Source organism: Sinohyriopsis cumingii, chromosome 19, assembly GCF_028554795.1.
Source record: "Sinohyriopsis cumingii isolate HCF-2022 chromosome 19, ASM2855479v2, whole genome shotgun sequence".
In the NCBI taxonomy this organism is placed as follows: domain Eukaryota; kingdom Metazoa; phylum Mollusca; class Bivalvia; order Unionida; family Unionidae; genus Sinohyriopsis; species Sinohyriopsis cumingii.
This window is the reverse complement of record NC_142979.1, coordinates 38988212-39014848: the sequence shown is the minus strand read 5'-3', so window position 1 is coordinate 39014848 and position 26637 is coordinate 38988212. Positions and strand designations below refer to the sequence as shown.

General features: G+C 40.2%; 1 protein-coding gene across 2 annotated transcripts in view; it reads right to left on the bottom strand.

Annotated features, from left to right (window-relative positions):
- Positions 1–26637, bottom strand: part of LOC149775530 (SH2B adapter protein 2-like) — a 106176-nt gene that overhangs the window by 43124 nt on the left and 36415 nt on the right. For both annotated transcript variants that reach the window (XM_089943825.1, XM_089943824.1), the window contains exon 2: positions 18381–18482. In XM_089943825.1, coding sequence (XP_089799951.1) covers positions 18381–18482 — 102 coding nt within the window. The remainder of the gene's footprint in view (positions 1–18380; positions 18483–26637) is intronic.

Sequence of the window (26637 nt, the reverse complement as noted above, 5' to 3'; positions counted from 1 at the left end):
ATACTGCTATCAACGGCCTTAATCACAAACCGTTCAGTTGCGTCCTTGTCTATAATTGTTGATATTGTATTGTTAAACCCGGATGAACTCGACGATGATATACTAAACTGCATCGCCGAAATCAATGTCAATCGATAAATACCCTTAACAGTTGCGGTGATATCTACTGTATTCTGTGTAGGAGTCCAATCGAATGATCCATGCTGAATTGTGTATACTGTGTTGATGATATTCTCATGAGGGATTTTTATTCTTTCGGATTGCTCTGTTTTCAATAGTGATTGTCTAAACGCTTCAACAATAATTTTGATTTTTTCTATTTCCTGTCTATACGCAGTGATATCATTTATAGTTATTGTGATTTCATCCGGTTTGATATTTTTTTTACCAAAGAATTTATCAACGGCGTTATCAATCTTGTTAACATTTTTTCGTAACAAGGATAAATTGGCTGACATCGCCGTAAACTCCAAAATAGCATTTCTTATTGTTTCAAGATTTGGTTCGGTTATCGTCGTGGTTCCAAAAAAACTACTGATAATGAATTGCATACCGGTGACAGATACTTGTACCCCCTCGAACTGAATTGCTTGTATGTTAAATTTATTATACAAATTTTTTAACGAATCCGACATGGTTATATAATTGTCGCCAAGTGTACTTATTTTTCCATTTATCGTCAAGATGGATTCACCCGGTTTGATTCGTCCGTCGCTGGTATACAGCGCGATAGTGTCCTCGGCGGCATCACGCTGTCGTATTAAAACGTCATTCAGTGACACATTACTGGATTTCAATTTACCCTGGCGGTCTTGAAATACAACTATTTCATCTGGGTCAACACTGGTTAAATTCAACGTATCAGCGATTTCATCCTCAATTAGTTTTTTTATGTCATCGGTGGCGGGCGTTTCCGTGGGCTTTTTCAGCGCCGAAACCGGTCGTCCCCAAATATCAATCATTATTATTGTAAATGTTATTCTCTAAAATCCGTTGAGCTTCTACGACTCCACTAGTGTATTCGTTTACAACCACATGAGGTGGTTTTCGCGATGATGAAATCGCCGCAAGTACGTTCAATACCTCGCGGCCACATATCGGTGGGTCACTTAATTGCTGTGTTGGCAGCGTGGAATAAAAAACCCGGGCTGAACACGCCCGGGCTGAACACGCCCGGATATACCGCATGAATTCGTTTGGTGGGGCTAACCCGTATGAATCAAAATAGACGATCGCACGCGGATCAATTGCGTATGCAACCCAATGAGTTCCCGCTCCGGAGGACCCATCGAGGTTAATTATGCCGGTTTCAGTATTCCTTGGGGCCGCCGGTAATTGATCCCTCATAAAAACACCTCTGAAGTTTTTTATCGCTAGCGCGTTTGCGGCATCTATTAAATCAAAATTAGACATGGGAGTCATTAACTCCCGAGTCAATAAACGGTTCCCGGTAGTCTTAGACCCTTTCCCGAGTACCATGAATACGGGGTTCCCGGTAGTCTTAGACCCTTTCCGGCCACGGGTCGTTTTTTTTTGTAGCCTTTCCCGGTTGCCTTCTTTAATGCCATTCCCGCCGCGGTACCAACGGCTCCTAACGCCGCCGCCTTAGCCACTGCTGGTGCGGCCGCGGCAATCAATGCCGGAATCGCAGCTAACAGCGGAAATATCCCACCGGTCTTTTCCATGTTTTTAATTGCTGCGGCTGAAAAATCTATTTGAACACCCTTTTTATTCTTCATCGCATCATTGAAATGTTTTATTTGACGCGCCGTCAACGATATCTTATGATTACCACCCGCCATCTGTGACGGCTTCAGCGTTATTGTGGTTCCGCATTGTTTAGCCGACTTTGATCGTAATTTCTTGACTTGACCATCAGTCAACTCTACACTGACGACACTATACGACATTTTATTGTAAACGCGTTTATGCTTTCAATTACATGTTTTCCACTGGCGCATCAACGATTCTCATTCGTCCACCAACACCTTCTAGCAGCATTGATTTATCGCTGAGAATGACAGCAACCGCTCTATAATTAACACCACCCGGGGCTATACGGGCTCTGAAGTGTATATCAACGACGGACTGTCTCGTTAAATCAAGATGTTCCAGCGAAAAATAATAAATCGGATACAGGTTTTTAAAATCAAGTTGTGATATTTGCAAACCGGTGTCGACGTTTTGATCACGGCTCATATACGACAGCAATCGATGGTATACACGTGCGACATGGTTGTCACCGTAATTAAGCTGTATATCCTCGGATGGTTCCTGTTGTCCGTTTATTCTCAGCGAAACATCCCTGACTCCTAATTGATCAAATATCATATGGCTGCGTTCTTGACTGCCCAATCGTTCCCTATTCTGTAGCGCTATGAATATATGACGCGGGGCTGAAACACCCTGTTTTGATGCTAGGTGCCATGTAAACGTATCGGCGACGTTATCCTCTTTAGCATCAGTTGTTACCGTTAGCCAACTCAACAGCGATTTTCCCCCCTGTTCCATAAATGCTAACAATCGTGCTTCCGTGGTAACTGATGGAGTCAGCACCGGCATCCACAATGCCATTTTAGTTAAAATGACTTTACCGGCAGCGACGCCAGCAGCATGCCATATTGCATTGTTATCATCGCCCCTTCGCGTCAGCGCGATTGTATGCTTAGCCCCATAGACAACTTTTCTGACATTTCTGCAGAATCCAAATATGTGATGGAGTGGAATCGCGCATGAAAACTGTCGGCGTGGTCCTTGCAACATTCCTACTCGTGCTGCGAATCCTAGATTGTAATCATTGTTGGTGCTTTTTATAATATTGAAATTAGCGCCTGGTTTTGCTCTGCGGTCTGGATTGGCTGCTTCAGCTTGTGGGTCAAATGCGGTATCTTTTTCCACTAGCACGTTGATGTACTGAAGATGATCAGCGTTATTGGTGGTGTCCTTCGAAAACATCATAGATGGGCCCGCCGATCTTGTATAATCATCCGAGTATCTCGCCAACCCAATTATCGTTGTTGCAACATCAACCTCGCGTTCTATTGATTCAATTTCTCGCCCGTCAATAAGATATCTGGCGCTCTCAAATAACGCCATGATACCGTTGTTGACGAAGCCAACTCGAACACGATGGTCATCTGCGTATGGTGCATTATCGGCGGCATTTGTCACGAGTTCTCCCTCGATTTCGATAAACGCTTCACACGGCAGAAAATATTTACTGGTATCTTGGACTTGAAGTTCAATTCGCGATCGTAGGTCAGGTTGCGCTGCATAATAAGAATAATATTGATAATCACGGACAGAATCATCCCTGTGCACTGGGGCGTCCATATCAAACGCGGGATCAGCGGTACGCGCAAACATTTTATTATTTATCATGTTGATGTTTTCAATTGCGATTTTTTCGTCGTAAATTCTTTGAATTTAAACCACTTCCCGCTATCGCGTTCATGAGCGCGTTGGTTGCCGCATCGGCGGATGGCTCAGCCATTGATGGCTTCGTCGCCAACGACTGAGTCGTCGCCAACGACTCTAGTTTTTCTTCCACGGCGTTATTTATTACTTTACTGACATTTGCAGGCATCACTGTCGTTGATGGCATTACCGGTGGTTTCTGTTTTTTTCTCCTGGATTTCACCAATGACATTAGTTTGTCTCGTGCGGCAGAAAACGCCCTTCCGGCAACATCTCCAATAGCGCCGATTCCCTTATCACGAATAACATCAATAGCCTTCATTCCTAATTGTTTGGCTAACGGCGCCACTTTTGGAGCCATTCTTGTAAATAACCCCGCAATGGTGCTACCGAGACCATCTCCATAGTACGCGCGGTAAACAGGCAATCGCGAGTTTACCACGTAGACGAGTACTGGTTTATCGTGGTTGTAGTGTATGATCATCCTTATTAAAAACACCAGTTTTCCAATTAATCATCCACGAGTTCGTCTATGAGCGTTCGATATGCATTAATGTCCATAATACCGCCTGCAAATAACCGCTTGCAAATATCAGCGGCTTCATTGATTATTTCCGGAGAGTTATTTCCGGCTCGTTTTCCTCCGATTAGTACCTCTAGCCGTGATATATCACTGAGAACACTACCAGGACAGGTAACGCCGTAGGATTCTTTACCAACAGAGTATCCTTTTCCTTTTTTTGGTGTTATACTCTTAACTTCCTTGTGGAATTCATCGTAATCGGGATCACCACGATGTGGTAATGCTTCTTTATGTTTACTCGCTAAATACACTATTCTTGCCCAGTCCTTTAACGACTTTATATTTTTCTCGTAACCGCTATTGATATGCTTCTTATCTCGTATGCTCTTAGCAAAATTGTTGGCAGCAAAATTAATTAATTCTTCCCTGCTGCTGAAGCCTCTAATTTCATCTATTGTGCTCTTCTTGAGTACAATACGGGGTATATTCCCCTCTTTTTCTTCCGGTATTTCTTCTTCTGGTATTTCCTCTTCTGGTATTTCTTCTTCCGGTTCTTTCGCAGTAGCACCTAGTTCTTCCTCGTCGGCCATTGTAACATAAGGTTCTTGTGGTTCGGTTATAGCGAGTGGTGGTGGCCTCCGTGTTGTAGCAGCCGCTATTTTTGCAGGAAGTGTTTCTAAAGACCTTTTTGTTTGTTCGGTCTGAGCCGCTATCTTTTCAAGCGCATCGAGGACGGGCACAGTTGCCGCCGTAACATCTTTGGTCGCTTTAGTTACCGGGGCAAAGAGTTGTTCGCTTCCAACAGTAAAATCGGTTTGTAGTTGCTGCCGCGTTTGAAGTTGTTCTCGGACCCTGTCTCGTAACGGTATAAACTTTTTAAGCGCTGCTAGCCGCTCTCTGGCTAGCCGAGTAGTAAGTGATTCGCCTACCATTATTGCAATTGCGAAGCAATTTCTAATTTCTCGCCGAGTGTGCCATCGGAGGCTCCGTCTATAATCCTTCTAATGTTTTTGATCTTACTAGAAATCTCCCGGCGTCGTTCATAAACACGTCCGAGTTTTTTTCGTATTATTTCAACGGCAGTAAATAGTCCAATGAATGCATTTGCGTCATTGTGGTACAAGTTTTCATTAATCGTATGTTGTAATCGTTTTATAAAAAAATACTCGCGGGCCAGGGTAAAACGCCCCCGTTTCGACTGTTCGTTAATAATCTCATAATCGGATAATATTTTTTCACTGTCAAGACCATCAGATAATTCAATTCCTTGATTTTTTAATTTTGAAATCTCGGCTAATATATTATTGATGTCTTCGATATTCATTATTCTTATAAAACATCTTGTTTTTAAATAAAAAAAAATGAAAACCCCGTGTATCAATTCCGAGGTGTTCATACTTTGTTTTCTTCCGGAACGGACAATTTATTGTCAGCGCCGGTGGCCTTGTCAGCGCCATAGGCGCCGGTGACTTTGTCACTCGCTGATATTTACATATGAAAATCGAATTCTGTGTCCGGTCCTTTTTGAGATCGCTGTTTGATATACTCGTTCTGCAACAAATCGTACTGAGGCCCTACAAATGTCGAAATATTTTCCTGCCGCATGCATGGAGTGAAATGTTTTTTCCTCGTGCGTTGATGTATTAAACGATTTGACACCTCTTGCTTGATTTGAACACTTACCAGTTTGGCCTTTTTTAATATTTTCGCTCTGAGAGATAGCTTGCAGATTACACAGTCTGTTATCTTGACAATTAGAATTAATGTGATCAATAACGAGGCCATCTTTGATCAATCTGTTAAACGCTTCATATACCACCCTGTGAACAAAATACGTCTTCTTTCCAGCACTAAATTGCAAATACCCCCGATTATTCACGGTACCAACCGGCTTCTTCAGTTTGCGGTTTCTAACAATGCCGTCGCGAGACGCCTCGTAACTGACGAGCACAGGATGCGGCTGAAATTCTTGGTCCATTTGTATAATAATACTACTTGTCTAATTTATTATTTGGTTTAATTATGAATCTTTCAACGTAGTCTTGTGGGGTTTTGATGACGAAGTCTGCGGTAGGGTCAATGACGGCGTTTTTAATTCGCTTGTCATAATAGCGTTTTAGTTCCCTGTATCGCTTTCCGCCACAATTGATACACAACTGCGATTTTCCTCTTACACCGACGTGGCAAACCAAGCACGGGAGAGGGCCAAGAGAACCATTACGAACGCTTTGTAAATGGTATCCGCAGAATTCACCTCTACATGATTTATTGCACGGGGTTGTTGACCCAATCATCAACCATTTGCAGTGATTCATTATACTATATTCTTTCATTTAAATACTTGTTTTAATTATATGGATGAGTTTGAGAGATTGGCAGTAATTAAGCCCTGGAAAAATATTAAGTTCAATCTCGATAGAATCCTCAAGGACACACCAAAAGCGTTAATAAACGATAAAACCCTGTTGAGTAAAATACGCGATTGTATCAATGAATTCAAGCGTGATGGCGCATCTCACAGTTGGTCAACATTTCGAATTGATGGCATTGTTGATGCTACCATGAACGACAACCGCGCAGCAACGATAATATCACAACTTGACGGTAAAAGATATTTCTTCAGAGTAAATTTCATTGTCCGGGTGAAATCAGGCGATTGGATCATACGTGATAAATTTGAACCGGTTCTCAGCGACAAGAAAACAGTCATTGTCAGCCGCGACTCCAAGCCGGGGTTGTTAACCGGAATTGACAGACCATACTATGAACGAGCCTATCCTGAAACAGCAGTTGTTTATGGAATATACCCGTTAAATAAGAAACCTGATATCGGAAAACTAAAACCGATGAAACAGTCAACGGGGATAAATTGTGTAGCAGAACGAATAATAGAGCATTTTACAAATGCGTGTCGAGGAAACAAATTGACTGATTTACGACGCAGCAAAATCAACCAGTGGGAACTAACCGTAAAAGAGCGAGGAGCAACCATCAGCGACATAGCGAGATTAGAAACATCGCTGAGATTTCCAATAACCGTTACAACGATAACCGGTGAAGTATTATACGAATCAAAGTATAAATCGAAGGGAGCCCCAATCAAAATTATTGATCATAACGAACACGCATGGACGCCCGCGATCACAATATTTCCACGGGATAGAACAGTAAAGTATATACCCGAAGAATTCCTGGGAGAACAATTCTCCAAGGACGGTTTTCTCGCGGAGAGGAAACTATTTGATGCTATTGCCTACTTGTGTAAAAACGACCCTGTATCAGTGTGGTTACTTCGCAGCGCTGAAAACGATGCGGATACCTTTGATCAGTTTGTAAGACCAAACGGCGAATTATATCGTACTGAAGCATTTCACAACAGGATGAAAAAAACCGCCATGGAATTTGAAGAGCATGATGAACAACTGCTAACAAATTGTTTTACGATTCCATCGATTGTAGCTCATGTTGCAGCAAGGAAAAATGCGTGGAGACCAACGCGCAAGGAATTTTTACCAGATGTACAATCCAGTTGTTTGGAATACTATCACGGTGGACTATGGAACACTGAATACAACCGCGACGCTATGATCTCGGTTGATATGGTTGCCTGTTATCCAGCGAGTTTTCTCGGGTATGGATCCGCCGCTGAGTATTTCAAACGATTTGGACACCCCAGACATGAAATGACTCGTGTTGCTATTAATGGACCACTGCCTGATTTTGATTTAACGGGATTCGCTCGCATAGTATCTTTTGAATTCGCGGCAGGACTCCATCGCTGTTGCTATATTTGGATCGGTAGACACATGTCTGAAAAGAAGTGGCTGCCAATAGCGCTGCTACGGTATATGATTGATTGTAGCATGCTAGTTTCGTTGATTGTCAGTGACGCGATTATATCATACCGGGCGCAGACTGAAGTCTGGTTACCAGAACCGGAGCGTCTAGATAGCATAATTGACGAGTCCAGAAAAAACATTGATGCCGACGAGGAATATATCATCGAATGGTCCAGGAGGATATTCAACCAACGAAACCACGAGGCAAAAGATCTCGGTAGACGAATAATTGGTAAGTTCACACAAGGTGGAAAAAACTGCGACTACAAACGATATTGCTCACGGCTGATTATAGATGACGCAGAATATGATTTCGTAATCAAGGACGCAGTGGCAAAAAATAGATACGTGAACTGCAAAACAGCTTTCTTGTCCAATGGAACAAAGTTGGGTACAGTTGTTTCCTACAGCGATGGAGACAGCCCGGCGTATCCACATTTGAGGGCGTCTATGCTGGGTTATGCCGCTATCAATTTATTCTCGATGATAAATAGATTCCCCGATACCGCGGTTAGAGTAGCCGTTGATTCATTTTATATTGACGTAGCGTATAAGAAAAACGTAACCGAGTTTACTAGTCCGGACGAGAGTTGGGGTACATGGAGAATTAAAGAAGAAATACGACGCGATTATTCCCCGTCAGTAAATGTCATCGTTGAGAACAATTACCTACGCGGTAATAATTTATCAGAATGGTCTAATGCACCATCGTGTTCTGATCCAATTTGTAGACACAAAACAGTTTATTTAAGCGGCTGTGGCGGGTCTGGAAAGACGACTCGGGCAATTGAATTATTTCAAACGCGGGCAAGTATAATCGTGCTTACACCGACCCATAGACTAGCGCGAGAGATAAAACAACGAAATGTTGACGCCGTTACTTATCACAGCTTTTTTCGATACAGCGGCGGTGAGTGGACTCCTGATCGAATGGGGGAAAAATTTATTCCCGACATTATCATCTGGGATGAGATATGTACTGTTTCGTTAGATACTTTACAAATGTTTCTTGAGTGGTTGCTGCGCGCGAATACAGCAGTAATCATGTGTGGGGACCATGGCCAACCACCACCATTTGTCGGCGAGGGTCCACATAATTGGTTGAGCGGGTTCGTGGACTATTATGAAGAAACCGATACTGATTACCGGGCACTTGATGAACAACTGCGCGATGTTAAAAAATTAATCAGATTACAGCCGGATAGAATTCAATGTGAAATAATTCGCGAGGTGATTCCGGAAACGCCGTTAAATGAATTCTGGGAAACATGGAAACCAAACGATTTAATTGTAGCGAGCAGAAAGATAGTCAGAGACACACTTCAGCGGAGGTTGTTTGCGTTGCATAAGGAAAAGTTTCCAACGCGTCCAGTGCCGTTATGTTATAGACCCGCGGACACACGGCGGCAGAACATTGAAGTTGAAATCCCGGCCCCGACAGCGTCAGGGACAAAAAAACAAATTCTCGTGCTGAATGATATCGTGCTCGTTGATATTAGCGTCGTCGAGGACGCGCTACGTGCTGATAAATCCCCGTGGACGCTAGGATACGCAACAACAATACATTCCTCGCAGGGACTAACCATCACGGACACAATTGTTTGGATAGTTGATAATCGCATCGAATGGTCGAATCTAGTCTATCTTGCAGTGTCCAGAGTACGAAGGATAAATCAGCTTCGAAGAATTGTTATTGACGGAGTCACTGACGAAGCCGGCGACAAAGTCACCATCGATGCAAGCGTCATTGATAGAAAACTCTCGGGTTACCGCCAACAGGATAAAAAAAAACAGCGGCGTTTTGATATTGATGCCGAATTAATAATCTCGCTACGACAACAACAGAATAATCACTGCGCGAGTTGCAATTGTATAATGAGTTGGCGTTATTCGGATAAAGACACTCGCCAATTTACCGTGGATAGGATCGATAACAGTCTCGGTCATGTCAAAAACAATGTGAGGTTGACCTGTCTTGAGTGCAATAGACGCAACGGCGCTAGTTAAGACCACGTGGGGGCAATTGAGTATCGTTAGGTATCACTTGTAGTTGCTCGCGTGTAAATCCGCGCTGAGGAGCAGTTGAATCCAGTCTATAGATCGGTGGTCTACCAGTTGATCGTGTTATCGTTGATATGTTATGTGTGGTAACACTCCAAATAGGATCGGTAGCCCTTTTTTTACCGCCTTCAAGCTCTCCTGGTTCATATAGATATCTAACAGTGACATCGCCAAGAATCGGCTTAGAAACGCTATTTATTTTTGATCTTTTGGGTATATACTCGTATTTAATCGCGTCGCTGGGCTTCATGTTGATTACTCGGGTAATCTCGTTATTTAACGCTGCAATTACACCTGGCAACCTTTTAACCCATTCACGAGATCGTTTTTCTTGGATAAATTCCTTCGCGTATTGATATCCAAATAACCGTTCAGCGAGAGTCCGATTGAATCGTTCAACAATTGCCTGATCACGATGTAGCGCAGTATGACCTCGTCGTATCGCGACGCTATGATGTTTTAGCGTTGATAAAACAGCGCCGCGAAATTCACTACCAGGATCAACTTGTAATAGATTTGGCCAGCGCAGAGGGCCTCTTCGATAAATTCTTTCAAACGCAGCGGCTACTTCAGTTGCCGACTTTGTTTTTAACGGCTCCGCTTGTTTGTATCGACTCGCAACATCAACTACGGTTAGCGCGTATTTGTAACCGTTGTCATGCGGCAAAAATAGTATATCAGCCTGATGAACTTCATTAGGTACGCTGACATCAAAGCGCGAGAAGTTGATTTGTTTAGGCGGTGGTAGATAGATTTGCCATATAGCCTGTTTGGATAACCAATTAGCCGCAGTGGTCTTTGTTACCTTTGCAGCGCTTGCAAGCTTACCAATTGCGGCCTTCCCCTTCCAGTATCCTCTCGGAGAATAATAGATGGATTCCATGTTGTTATTATAAACGCTATCGTTTTCAATTACCAGCGCCAGAAGCTCCGCTTCCAATCATTAATTTACCTTTCATAGCCGATTTTACCAACCATGAGGCCAATTTTTCTTTGACGGATTTATCAGGAATAGCATTTAATGCGTGAATTAATTTTACATCTGCGATATGACGCTGTTGCAGATCGCTACTTTTGTAAGCAACATCATGAGCATGACACGCCTTATCGATGGCGTTTATTGGATACTCACCGGGTTTGGGCTGATTTTGATCATTGAGTCTAATATCTAATCGTGTTCCGGGGCCACAGTAGTTATATCCTGGGAGGTGTTTTTCTCCTGGATACTTTGCCCATGGTGTTCCGGGGAGTTTTGCCAATTTGGCTGCGATGTCACCTCCTCGCTTTTTTTTAAAACATCTCCGGGTCTAATAGAAATAAATCTAAATTTCTTTGTACCGCATTGTACACACTTGCCAGTAAGCGCCGATCTGTTATTTCTTGTCGTAACGGTTGTCATATCATTTGTGCCAGTACGTACTCTACACTTCACACAATATAGATCCATAATTTATGTATAGAGATATGAATATAATTGATTTTTCGGCGACTAAAACAAGAGAACCAGTTAAGCATGTTGCAGCGTTACCAAACTCGATCCGGATGATTATCATCGGACCATCTGGATCCGGCAAGACGCAATTGTTACTCAATTTAATAATGAGATGGATGAAGTGGGATAAGTTGTATTTGGTTGCTCCTAGCGTAGATGATCAACGATGCTACGAGGTGTTGAAAGATTTCAACGAGAATGCATCAGCGATCGCTAAAAAAAATGTTATTGAGTTTATTACGGATATCAATGATGCACCGGGTATTGATGCTATTGATGGCGACGTTAACAATCTAGTCGTGTACGATGATGTTATGTTAGACAATCAAAAAAACCCAGCTAGGATATTTTCCAGAGGCAGGCATAAAAACACTGACGTGATATATGTCACTCAACGATACACTCAGATTCCAAAAGTAATTAGAGACAACTGTAATATTCTTGCTGTGTTCAACGGCGTTGATACACACACGCTACGAAATATTTGGCAGACATGGTGCGGCGGTGACATGGACTTTAATGTTTTTCGAAACTTTTTTAGTCATGCTCAGTCGACCCCACATGGATTTGTAACAATAAATTTACATGATCCTCGGACACGATATCGTATCGGACTTGACCAAATATTCGGTTAAATTGTAAATAACCACTTAGCAGCAGGGGGGGCGATGACATCGACGCGGTCGTCGATGTGCTTACCGGACGCTGACGACGCTGGGGATCGACGCGCAGAAGGTGTTAATTAAACCAAATGACGTTTGGACGATCCCCCAACGACGTCGTCGTTTTTTTTTTACCAGGCGCTGACGACACTAGATCGTTGAGTTGCAGAAAGTAATAATTAAGCAAAATAACGATTGGACAAAATGTCCGATTCGCCCCCTCTGCTGCTCATAACATGCAACCATGTCCCCAAGCATGTACTTTTAGTTGTCAAACATGTACATAACATGCAACCATGTCCCCAAGCATGTACTTTTAGTTGTCAAACATGTACATAACATGCAACCATGGCCCCAGGCATGTAGTTTTAACTGTCAAAAATGTACATAACATGCAACCATGGCCCCAGGCATGTACTTTTAGTTGTCAAACATGTACATAACATGCAACCATGTCCCCAAGCATGTACTTTTAGTTGTCAAACATGTACATAACATGCAACCATGGCCCCAGGCATGTAGTTTTAACTGTCAAAAATGTACATAACATGCAACCATGTCCCCAAGCATGTACTTTTAACTGTCAAAAATGTACATAACATGCAACCATGGCCCCAAGCATGTAGCTTTAACTGTAAAAATGTACGTAACATGCAACCATGTCCCCAGGCATGTAGTTTTAACTGTCAAAAATGTACATAACATGCAACCATGTCCCCAAGCATGTAGTTTTAACTATAAAAATGTACGTAACATGCAACCATGGCCCCAAGCATGTAGTTTTAACTGTCAAAAATGTCCATTACATGAAACCAATATACCATTTATATCCCTTACTATATCAAAAAAATAAAAACATAACACTAAAATAGTGATGAACTTCAAACCTTGATATAGGAATGAATTCATTTTTATTCAAAAGTTTGACATACTGTGTGTACATGTATGCAAAATTCAAATTTCAGACCCTGGATTATTTACAATTAGTATTATTTACAACTAGCCATTTGTTCATGACAAATTCTGTGCAGCTAAAGTGTGTGTGTGTGTGTGTGTGTCTTGGATTTTTTTACATAGGTTTTACAATTTTAGTCATATTGCTACAAGGTCTACAGTATGGCAGTTTATAGTGATGTCTAGCACAGAGGAATCATGCCGCAGACATGTAGCATCACATTATCCTGACACCAGGCCAACCAGTCCTAACACTAACATCTTAATGCTAATCGCCTAGCGAGGAAGCTGTTAGTGCCATTTGTATGTATCACTTGGCCAGGGTTCAAACCCGTGACCTCCTGCATCCAAGGCAGGGGTTCATAAATTTCATCAAATAAGTAAGGACAGATACTTAATTTGAAATAAAAACTAATTTAAAGAAACATGCAATATAAAGGAAAAAGTAAACAAAAAAGAAAATGGAAAATCATGCAGTGCAATTTGACATGATTCACTGGTATACTATTTATTTACAATCCATTACATGTACAAAGACAGTGACTGAATGCACAAGGGATGGTGGGCAGGACTGGCAATTCACTCATCTCCGGCTTGTCATCTTTCTTATTAGCAAACATTTATTGTGCATAATAAAAAAAAGTGGTATCAATCTGAAATGCATTAAAGCAAGTTAGTTTATGCATGGAAAATTTGAATGAAAACAAGGAAGCACTGTCTAAAGGTCAACATTTTTCTACAATTTTCAAGAAATTAAAATGAATCGCTCAACTGTGAATCACAGAATAGACCTGAAATAGCAGCCACCATAGCTCAGTCACCTGACTACATCCTGCAGCCAATCAAATTTGTGTCATAAAGTGAAAATCAAACTTAAGCCAAAGCTTTTTCAAGTAAAAGACTCAAATCAAATTTGGTTTCAATTCATGAAGTTCTACAAAACATATTCAGTGGAAATAAAATTGTGACAAAAACCTAAGGATGACATAGCATGCATGTAGATGTAGTCCTTTGTGGCAGCACAATAAAAAAAAAATTGTTAACTTGAATCAAGGTTGATGCTCATGAAGCACATATGCCCCACCAAAGTGCCTGAAAACCAACATGTATGTAAAACTTGGTCAAGGCAAGACAGACAGATAGGCAAATGCAGGATTATCTGGCCTACCACTGTGCTTATGAAACACTGATGCCCCACAAATGGGTCTAAAAACTGAAAAAAAAACAACTTAATGAAGGTGTAATAGACAGATGAACAATAGTAAAATTATGTTACCATTGTGTTAATGGAACATGGATGCTCCACCACCATGAATTACATGTAGAAGTTGAGGTGTGATGAATGGATGAAAAAAGGGATGGATTATATGCCAGAGCTCATAGATCCAACACCAGTTTTTCCAGACCCCACACCAGCTTTCATACTCGACCACTGTTCATAGACCCCACACCAGTGTTCATAGAACCCACAACTATGTTCATAAACCCCACACAGTGTTCACTGACCTTACAACAGTTTCCATAGAAAACACTGGTGTTCATAGACCCAACACCAGTGTTCATAGACCACACACCAGTGTTCATAAACCCCAAAACAGTGTTTACAGACCCCATAACAGTGGTCAGAGACTCCACAAAAGTCTTTGCAGCCCATATAACCATGCTTCTAGACCCTACTCCAGTGTTCATAGACCCCACACCAGTGTTTACAGACCCCACACAAGTGTTCATAGACACCATACCAGTGTTCAAAGACCTTAAAACAGTGCTCACAGACCCCACAAAGATGTTCACAGACCCTACACCAGTATTCTTAGACCCCATCAGTGTTCATACCCTACCACAATAATGTTCACAGACCCCACACAAGTGTTCAAAGACTCACACAAGTGTTCACATACCCCACAACAGTATTCACAGACCCCGTAACAGTGTTCAAAGACTATGACTGCTACCAGTGTCTGAAAACTGAATTAAATGCAAAAATAACCACCTTATGATGGACGAATGGACAATGCTATAATTATAAGCCCTATCACGGTGAAGCATTTAAAAGGCAATGTACTATACACAGGCATAAAAGTTGGCAGATGCCAGTGTAGTTCTGCTCAAACTCATTCAACATTCTCGTGTAAAGCTCCAAGCTAGGTCATAAGATGGGTTAAAAAGGCAAACTAATTGAAAATTCAATAATTTTGGTCCCCTGCCTGTTGTGGTAAGTCACTCAAAGTATACAGTTATGAAATCTAGCTGCCGAGTTACTAGGCAGACATGGACAGTAATCACATTTCATATCTATGATTAAAGGGCATTACAGTAACTGTGCAGAAAAGGGTAAGATTGTTGTTGTTGTTGTTGTGGGGTTTAACGCCATTTTTCAGCACACGATAGGCTATACATGGCGGACAGTATTAATGGTGGAGGAAGAACCCAGAAAACACTAGAAATAACCACCAACCCACGAGAAGCTACTGGCAAGCTTTCTCACATACCCACATTGGCCGAATTCTAGACTCGAACCCACGCAGACAGAGGTGAGATGGCAGTGATCCGTAATGGAGAGCGCTTTAGAGCACTCGGCCACTCTGGGCCGTGAAAAGGGTAAATAATTAATCCAGTGAACTTGTCCTTGAATACAAAAACCTTACTGACACATGAGATGCCATGAAATGGGGAAATATAACTGTACCATGGATAAACCCAAGGCTTAGAATGCCTTTAAAGATAAGAAGCAGAACATGAGCAAACATTCAATATATACATGTCCCTTTGACCTTGAGGATAGGCTCCAATACAACATATCCTATTGTGATAATATGCAAGGTACCAAATTCTGTGTATTTATCTTAAACAATTCATAAGCTATATAAATTGAACATACTATGGACAACTAAAATAATACCCTATGACCCTGACCTTGAATATAGGACCCCCAATGTGGAAAATGACAAATATAACAAGTTCCATCCCTTAACCTCAAATGGTTTTAGTTTTAAAGAATAGAAAGGAAAGTGCAATGGAAAACTCGCTACAAAGACCAATGACCATGACCTTGATAGAACTCCCATTTTGACACGTGTCACACCCGACTGTGATGATGTATAAGTATTCCATTTTTATAATCTCAAATAGCTCTTACAATATAACAAGGAAAGGAAAGTGTGATTGGAAACTTAAAATGCTAGCTAATGCACATGACCCTGAAGATACCCACCCAATTTGGTATATAAGTACATTATAATGATAACTGATAATTATATGAAGTTTTATTCCTAAAGCTGAAAGGACACTTAAGTTATTGGAAAGATATAGTACATAAAAAATAATTATACAAATTCTCATCTCTTAATCTCTAGCAGCTCTGAAGAAAGACCAGAATGGTAAGTATGAGTGAAAACAAAAATTGTGACTCTGATCTTGAAGATATGGTACCCAATGCAAAAAGAAACACATTAAAAATAAAGAAAAGTGCTTTATCAGATGCACTTGAGAAGGTCAATGATTTCACTTCTGTCCAAGCTGCAAGATACAAACACTTCAGTTACCTATATCAGTCAGATGCTGGATGCCACAATGTCCATTCTGAAGAAGTACACAATCAAGGATGGCCCCCGACTTAGCTTGGCAGCAATTTTGTGTTCACAGGTTTAGACTTTGGGGAAGATGATTTGATCCGAAAGACCAGAGAGGAAGTGATAATATACTTGGTCACACATCTTGAGATGCAGTGATGCTTATGATGGTCTGTCTTACTGGTGTATGTAGGATAGCAGACTTCAAGATATGGCCAGCATCACAAGACACTTGACTCTGGTGATGATAACATGGCAATTTTGGTAGAACATTTCAAGCCAGTGCTTGTCAGAGCAAGTGTGGATGATAATGCAGTGGAATTGGAATTGGAATGGGGACATGTTCAAAAGTTTTGTCTATAGCAATTACATAAATCTATACTTTGATTTGGGAATGCTCTGGTAGCCTAGTGATTAGAGTATCTGCCTTGGATGCAGGAGGTCACGTGTTCAATCCCTGGCCAAATCAACCAATGATTGATAAAAATTATACTAGTAACTGCCTTGCTAGGCACTCAGCATTAAGAGGTAAGTGTTAGGACTGGTCATCCTGGTGTCAGAATAATGTGACTGGGTTTGAAATGGTGCAACATGTTTGCGGCATGATGTCCCAGTGCTAGACATTACTATAAACTGTCACACTGCAGACATCGTAGCAATTTTAAAGCTACATTAAAAATCCAGATCACATACACACTTTGATTTGGCACACAGTTGTAAAATCCTGTGCTGCTGACTGCAACAATATTCTGGCATTGATTGACCTTATATTTACAATCCCAGACCCCTCTGCTGAAGCCAAGAGGAATTTGTCAGAGATTAAATGGTGAAGAGTGACTTGAGATCTTGTTTGCGACCTTGGGTTCTCTTTGACCTACTTTTCATAATGTGCTATACAGATGACATTCAAACATATGATCCATCACTAGCAATATATTTGTGAAATGTTTCCGGGAGATGTGTAAGGAGACCAGAACCAACCCCATATGGACCCAGAGTGCAGGTGGAGGAGGAGAAAGGAAACATGGATTCCTTTCTGGAATTGGATCCAGACTATCTTGAGAAGCAAAGAGTTGACTGATGATTACTGATTTAAAGCATAATGTATACTTCTGAACCATTTTATTTCCTATGATAAATGTATTTAATAAATGAAATTGTTCTTAAAATCTCGATATGTGTGTGAACTTGCTTTGTGGAAAGGACTAGTAAAGATTTGGCAGGACTAGTAAATTTTTCATTATACAAGTCCTTCTGGCTACAAAGAAATTTGTGTTAAATTTGAGCCCTTGGGTATACCTACTGCAACTCTGATCAACATCACAATTCTGCATGCTTTTAGTTAAACTATGATAAAGTTAGAAATGCATCAATACTGGCCCCTCCCCCAACTAACATCATTCTCTGAACAGTGAGTCAGAAATGCATCAATATTGACCACTCCCCCAATACCATTCAATAAATAGTGAGTTAGAAATGCATCAGTACTAACCCCTCACTCAACACCATTTAATGAACAGTGAATCTTCCAAAAAGGACAATATTTTGGGCATATTCCTGCAGGACCACATTAAGTGTTTGAGCTTACTTCAGCCTGATTACAACTGGGATCTTGGTTTAATTCTGGCATGACATATCTTCAAAACATTACAATGCAAAGCTTACTTGCAGGTTACCTTCCCTTACAAGCTAATTACTTTAGAATACTTTCATGCAATGTGCCTTCCCTTACAAGCTAATTACTTTAGAATACTTTCATGTAATGTACCTTCCCTTACAAGCTGATTACTTTAGAATACTTTCATGTAATGTACCTTCTCTTACAAGCCAATTACTTGCGAATACTGTGACCTAATTTACCTTCAGGACAAAAGCATTGTCATGGTCTGGCATTTCCAGTCCAGTGGTTTTTCTGGCTTCTGAGATGAGGAAACAAAACAGCCCATTCTTTGGTTTTACCGACTGAAAATAAAGGACACAATTTTAGTTACATATACTGCTGTGCATGTACAAGAGAGAGACAGACAAAGAGAAAGAACCATTTCCTTTTAATGTTTAATATAGTCAAACCAGACTTGAAAGGCCACAGTTTTGGGAAATCAACCATCAATAAAGACCAGACTTGTGCACACTCTTTTTTGTGTCTGTAGTGCCATGTTCAGTATCCACTTATGTCATATGCAAATACACATGTATAAATAGTTGCCTATTCAATCATGATGCTTTCCACAAGGAAGTCTGTTTACTTAAAAGGCAACATGATGTAAATGTTGAAGTAGAGGTCCAAACAATAATCTCTTTCTACAAATGTAAATTTTGGAGCTTGTTTAGATTTGCTTGTGTCCACAAATGTAAATAGTCATGAAACAACTGTCAGTTCAAGTCACGGTTTAAAACTGACCAATACAGTAGCAGAAAGTGAGACTGGTCCGACTTCAAACGTCAGTTATGTCGGGAAGAAACATACTAGGCTAACCAACATATTAGATCTCAATGATGAACAACTTTCCTTGAAATTATTTGTAAACAGGTTATTGCCAATTTCATTGCATTTATCACTTGCCATTTAACCAGCATACAGAAATGTTTAATCCTTCCCATATTAAACCTAATGATTGAAAACACACGAGGAAGATGGGTAGGTCAATTGTAGAAACTGAAAAATGAATGGCAAGTGAAATTCCGAATATACAATTATCTCAGTTAGACATAATTTATTTTCCAGATATCCTATATATTAACTTGACCTAGTAAGCATGTACCTTCCAGATATCCCTATCAGAGTTGATGTTAGAGATGAGAAACAGGTTCCAGAAAATCAAGGCAGAAAATGAATCTTGATACATTAGAGCTATTCTAAACATCAAATGAGCTGTTCACAACAGGTTCACGCTGCATTAATGCACCAGGGTTCAAAACTAACAGACGTCCATTAGTCCGCGACTAATAGTTTTCCTCACCGACTAATAAATATGTTCCAATACAAGTCTGCCTGACTAATAAAAAACGAATGCATGTAATTATTTTAAAGTATACTTTTCTCATATTTTTTAATGAATTCCATAACAGAAATGCAGACAAATAACTTGCTAGTTTTAGTTACTGAACTTGTTGTAACAGCCGTATGTAAATCCTGATCACCTAGTCGCTCACCAGTTATTATGTACTTTTGAGAGAGTGACGTATGTAAGGTGAAGTTGTTTGCATTTAAAACATGCACAGTGGAGAGAATGTTGGCATACCTGTATGCTACATTAATGTAATGTGGATGATATTTCTTTGGATATTGTACTTTTGGAAACTGTACATGATCTAAGCACACTGCTAACTAAAATGACTACTTCCTTGTACTAAAAAATCTGCCTGAATTAGTCTAAAGTACACTATCCATAGCAGTTATTAAAACAGGGAAAATGAATTTTGTCAGACTAGACATTATCAGCTTCTGAAAGTGCAATGAATGAATTACCAAAAATATATGATGTTAAAAAAATTATCGGCTCTTTTTTATACAATTTATCTCTAAGTTCAGGAAGTGAAAATTACCAAGCAGAGCTAGCATTTTTTTGAAAGGTGCACATCTTGAGTAAGACCAACCTGTATACTCTATAACCCATTTTACACCCATCAATCATATACCAAAATAAAGGGAAGTAAAGGTTCTTCAAACTATATCTAAGATATATAAGGTCTTTTTTAAATAGCCGGCATAACCAGCGAGGAAAGCCGGGGAAATTCTTTTCCTTAAAAATTCTAAACCTATGCTAAATACGAAACTGTAGAGCGCCATCCATTACAAATGGCATGCAAAATATTATTGTTGCACTGACCAGGATCACAGATAAACAAAGAAAGTGAAGAGAACAACGTGGTGATTAACAAGGTGTGGAAAATCCAGTCAGAATGCTGAAGACTGACAATAACGAGGACAAAAGGGAATGCGACAAACAGTATGATAAAGTAGGAACTGAACTTTTTCTAGAGAAGTGGAAATGCGGTCGGCCGTGGCTTAACTTTAAGCCAGAAGTAAATACCATGTTCTTCAGCATCTGTAGAGAACATTCAAAAATGGAGGATGAAAAAAAAAGCACATCTGTAGTTGGATGTACCAATTTACAATTGGAAACAATAGTATACCATGAAACCAAATCACAAATCCATCAGAAATGCATAATCATGAGTTGATAATTATCAAAACCCAAAGGTCAGTCATCTGCAAGTAAAATCAACATGATGCTAAACAAAAAAGTTTTTGGAAGAATGTCAGTTTTGTTTAGGAATGTACACACTGTAGTAGGCCGTGTAGTGATTATACATGGATGGTCCAATTGGATGCAGGGGCCCCAAGTGGTCTAAAGCGCTCTCCGTTACGGATCACTGCTGTCTCACCTCTGCCTGCGTAGGTTCGAGTCTTGGATTCGGCCAATGTGGGTATGTGAGAAAGCTTGCCAGTAGCTTCTCGTGGGTCGGTGGTTCTTTCCAGGGGTTTTCATGGCTTCTTCCTCTACCATTAATACTGGCCGCCATGTATAGCCTATCGTGTGCTGAAAAATGGCATTAAACCCTACAACAACAACCAACTGGATGCCAAAACAGGGACTGATGTTGGTCAGACATATGTCATTGACAAAGAGGCACAAGTGTTTTCAGAATGTATTGCACAGTGTCCAAAAAATAAACTTTAACAAAAGATTAAATCAGCACCATTTATTAGCATTATCACTGATGGTTCCACTGATAAAGGCTTCCGTGAACAAGAATTTGTTTATGTGAGAATTGCCATGGGTGGGCAAATATGCACTTCATTTTTGGGTATGACAGAAGTTTCACGAGCTAATTGTAATGGGATTTTAGGAGCTATTGATGATGCATTTGCAATGCCTGATTTGGTTCTGGTGGATCTGCTGTCAATACTAGAAAAAACAATGGTGTTATTGCTAAATATAGAGAATTGCAGAAGGTAGTCCCTACTCATGTTGGTGGAACTAGATGGTTGGCACATCGGCAGAGGGCTTTGGACAATTTGTGGAAATCATGTCCAGCAATAGTCAGCCTATTCCAGATGTTGACTAAAGCTGATCAGCCTTCACCCAGAAGACCTGAAGCTACTGGGAAAGCAGCTGGCTATCTAAAAATGTTGCTAGATCTGCATCTTGTTAATTATGCCCATTTCTTGACAGATGTCATAAATTTACTGTCAAGGTTGTCATTGTTTCTTCAAAATGAGTCTGGTTTGGTGTCTGAAGTGTACCAGAGAGTTCTTGCAATTATTGGTGTCTTGGAACAGTTGAAATTATGAGATGGACCTAGGTTAAAAAAGTTTCTGCAGGATATTGGTAATGGACCTATAAAAGAATTCCATGGTTTTGTACTAAAAGAACAAAGTTCCATAACATCAGTGCATTTATCACTTCATGCAAGAGAAGACATGATCAACGGTTTAGCAAAACACTTGGATGCCTGATTTGACAAACAGTAATGTTATGTACTGAAAGCCACACATTTTGCAGATTTTCATTCATGGCCAAGAGATTCAAATCATATTGGATTTGGTGATGAGGATGTACTGGAACATTTTTTCCCAGTAATGACAATGCCTGGCTTCTATCCAGACAAGGATGAAGAGGAGTGGCAACTCTTGAAAAGTTTAATTTATGCTTGTGGCTGTTAGGTAGAGAACTTACAATGGTGTGGTGTTAACAAGATATTTCAAGGTCACACTAACATTTTTATACTGGTGGATATTGTGTTGACCCTTCCAGTCTGATCTGCAGATGCAGAGCAGGGATTCAGTGAATTGAAAATTACAAAATCTGATTGGATATGCAGATTGCATTGCAGCGTATTGAATGTCTTTATAACGATTCACTTTTTATGATTATGGTCCAGTGCCAGCTATATATTTATGGAACTCTTGTGGACCGAGACAAAGAAGACCACTGTATATGTACACACCCTAGTAAAAGAAGACCACTGTATATGTACACACCCTAGTAAAAGAAGACTACTGTATATGTACACACCCTAGTAAAAGACTCTGTATATGTACTATTCAGAATAATATTAATACTAATAATAATAATAATGAGGACTTTGTATAGCACCTAATCTTTAGAAGCTCTAAGCACTTTACAACATTCGACAACACCTATAAGATAAAAAAACACATAATGATATGATTACAAAAACACACACCATGAAATTAGATAACATAAAAAAAAAAAAAAACATGCTGAGAATATTTAAGGTAGGAAACATTATTAGGTCTTTAAGTTTGCTCTTGCAGTCGAAATAAGTGAGTTTTGAGAGCACTCTTGAACGTGATCACTTTGTCTTTGTGTCTAAGTTCAGTGGGCAATTCATTCCACGTTGCTGGGCCCTGGTATGCAAAAGAACACTGTCCATATGACTTTGTTTTCATAGTGGGAATAATGAGTATATGACTGTCAGAAGAGGAGCGTAAGTATCTTGATGGTGTGTACACATGGGTGAGGTTGGATAGGTATGTTTGACTAGAGTCAGACAGTGAAACGTAGTGCAGAGAACAAATTTTGGGTTTGATTTTGGATCGAATGGATAGTCAATGTAGGGTACAGAGTAGCGGGGAGAGGTGATCTGATCAGGGTACTCTAAGTATGATCCGAGCAGCTGTGTTTTGAACTTTTTGAAGTTTCTGGAGCAGATATCGAGAAGAAAGAGACAGAATTGAGTTACAATAGTCCAGTCTTGCGTTAAGTACTATTGAACACACAAGTGTTTTAGTGGCATCAACAGAAAGATATTTGCAAATTCAGCTGATGCGTCTCAGCTCAAGATATGCAGCCTTGCATATGTTCATGACATGTTGGTGCAATGTGAGAGTACTGTCCAGAATAACACCATTGTTTCGTACTGATTGTGTGAATTTAATGTTGGTGCTGCTGATATTTATTGTTTGAGGTAAAGGTCCTATGTGAATGAGAAAGTCTTTGTGTTGTGATCAGAATGGCCTTTGTTTTATCATCATTCATCTGCAGCTTGTTACATGTCATCCATGACTTCACATCAGAAATGCACCTCTCTACACCTTGGATGGTAGTATCAACTTCAGTTGGGTGGCTAGATTTGTATATTTGGGTGTCATCAGCATACAATTGGTGAGACACTGGATGATGATCTATGACACTTGAGAGCGACTGAGTGTACAGAATGAAAAAAACAGGTCCAAGAACAGACCCCTGTCGAACACCACAACATAGATCAACTAGGCTTGAGTGTATTCCATTTGCAGATACAATTTGTGTCCTGCTGACCAAGTAGGACTTGAACCACAGTAAGGCTGTATCATGAATGCCAAATACATGCTGGAGACGGTGAAGTAATACATCATGGTTATTGTGTCAAATGCTGCAGACAAATCAAGGAGGGTGAGGACTGTAATCTTTCCACTATCCAACGCAGAGAGAATGTCATTGACTACTTTTAGAAGAGTAGTTTCAGTACTGTGGCAAGGGCGATACGCAGGTTGTACATTGCTAATTTAAAATGACTGTTTGAATTCAGATGAGATACAAGCTGGGACAGAACAACCTTTTTCTAAGATTTTTTATATGAATGGGAGATTTAAAACTGGGCGGTAGTTCTTTAAATCGTTATGGTCTAGTGTTGGTTTCTTCAGCAGAGGCTTACCAATGGCACTTTTGATAAATGATGGGAATTCCCCGGATGAGAGAGAGATGTATTAATAAGATCAGTTAGTGAAGGCAATACTGGATCTAAGCACTCAAGCATCAGTGATGTTGGAATTGGATCAAGTTCACATGACTTTGGTGCACTCTTCATCAGAACTGTATGTACAAAATCCGTAGAGTCAGGTTCAAATGCTGCTAATGGTTGCCGCTCAAATTCGGTATCCCAACTGTATGGTGACGATGAGTCAATTGAAATTGTGGTGTCAAGCTTATCTCTAATGGTTTGTACTTTGTCACAGAAGAAATTTGCAAACATGTCTGGAAGGTTGACTGGAGAGAAGGTAGTTGGAAGTGGTGTTGATTTGTTCCTTGACATTGGCTTGTTAGTAATCTCGAAGAGCTTTTTTGCAGCTGGAACTTTCCATAATCTTAGTAGTGTAGTGGGCTGATCGCTGCATGGACTATATTTGTGACATTCTTCTTAGCGGCTTCATAGATTTGCTTATGAATAGTGAGTCTGGTGGAAAGCCAAAGCCTCTCAGCTTTACGGCGGACTCTTTTAGTAGTGTGAATCTGGTCCCTAACACTGCTATACCATGGAGAAAACTTTTGAATTGATACTCTGCAGTTGGTAGCTGGTACATGTTTGTCAAGCAATGAATGCAGGCAGTTATCGAGTTGTTCTATGGTAAGAGGTAAGCAAGTTGTTAGGTTAGCTTGGATGTTGTGCATTAGTTTGGTTCTATTTATCATACGGAGGTTTCTCTTAGTAGCAGATAATGGTGGAGGGTTAGGGACTGACACATCAAGATGGCATATAATGCAGAGGTGATCTGATGCAAGGTCATAGGATACCAGGGAGGACCGTAGAATGTTATCATCAGGTCTATGAAGAATCCAGTCTAAAATGTGACCATGTTTATGGGTGGGTTGGTCAACTGACTGTTTGAGGTTGAAAACATTAATGGAATCTATGAGTTTTGATGTATTTGGGTTTCTGGGACTGTCAAAGTGAAAGTTGAAATCTCCAAAAATAATCAGATTGCCAGCTATCGAATTTCCATAGTCCAGGAGATTTGGAAAGTGCTCCAAAAAGAGATAGTCAGCCAGCTTGTTTTTTCTACTAGGAGGAGGGCGGTATAGACAGAAAAAATGGACTGACCTTTGCTCCACTTTGAGCGTGGTTTGGACTAGTTCAAACGATGTGATCGAAATTTAATGTTGTGGTGTGGTTAAAATGTTTTATCATGGGAGTTCTTTGTGATGACAGCAATTCCACCTCCGCAAGAATTACGGGGGAACGACTTGATGGAGTAACCAGTGGGTGTTAGATCCACACACTTGGGCTCATCGCCTGATGTTTTTATCCATGTTTGTCAGGAAAAAGACGTAAATATTCGGGTCATTGATAAAATTAACTATTTCTGTGCACTTTTCCGGTGGTCCTACTGACTGGGCATTGAATAATGCAATACACAGAGGTATCTCCTGGATAGTTGACACAAAGGTTGATGAATTAATAGGGATTTGAATTAGGTTATCTAAATTAATGGTCCAATTTTTTAAAAATTGTTGGGTCAAAATAAGGGGATAATTGGAATTCTTTATCCTGTTCTATGCCAGCTTCTGTTTACATTTAGATAATGATGAATGTAGTCCCAGTTCGTTTAGTCTAGAGCACAATGTCATGTGGAGAGCCAAGGAGTGATCATTTAAAGCAATTAATGAGGGTCCATTGTAGCACAAACGGGTTGAATGGTGAGTATCACATGATGGCAGTTCATTCAGAAACAGTGGAGCAAGACAGCTGAGAAAAAGTCTAATTGTTCTCATTTCCAAAACAAGGAGATGAAGAAACACATACGAATTTAACAGCCAGGACATAATGAACACACTAACATAGATAAAAACAGGCAACAGGCACAAATATCATGAAAACGGCAATAAAAAAAATGAACAGCTGCTTCAGATGGAGAATGTTATGATTTGAGACAAACTGATCACAAATCAATATAACTTATGTGTATAAATCTCTATTGTTGTGTTACGTACATATATTCTGAGGACTAATGGATTTTGCTATGGACTTTTGTGTCTTTTGTCCTGTTAGTCTGCTTGACTACTTAATAAAAAAAGTTAATTTTGAACCCTGTGCACTGTGTGCTTCACAATAGGTTCATACTGCATTAATGCACGGTGTGCTAAAGAGTAAATTCATTCCTGATGGTTTAAGAAGACAAACAGGAAAAGGAGTTGTAAACAAAAGCACTTGTACAGGAGAAGTTTCTAAGAGACCACTTGTAGATGAAAATATCTTAAATATTCAGTTCTGCATCAATTAATAAATAATCTTTGCAAGCATCTTCTATTTTAAATTCATTTCAAAAATGCTTCTGATATCTGATTTGATCACTGACAATACTCTAAGAAACTTAAACACCTGTAAC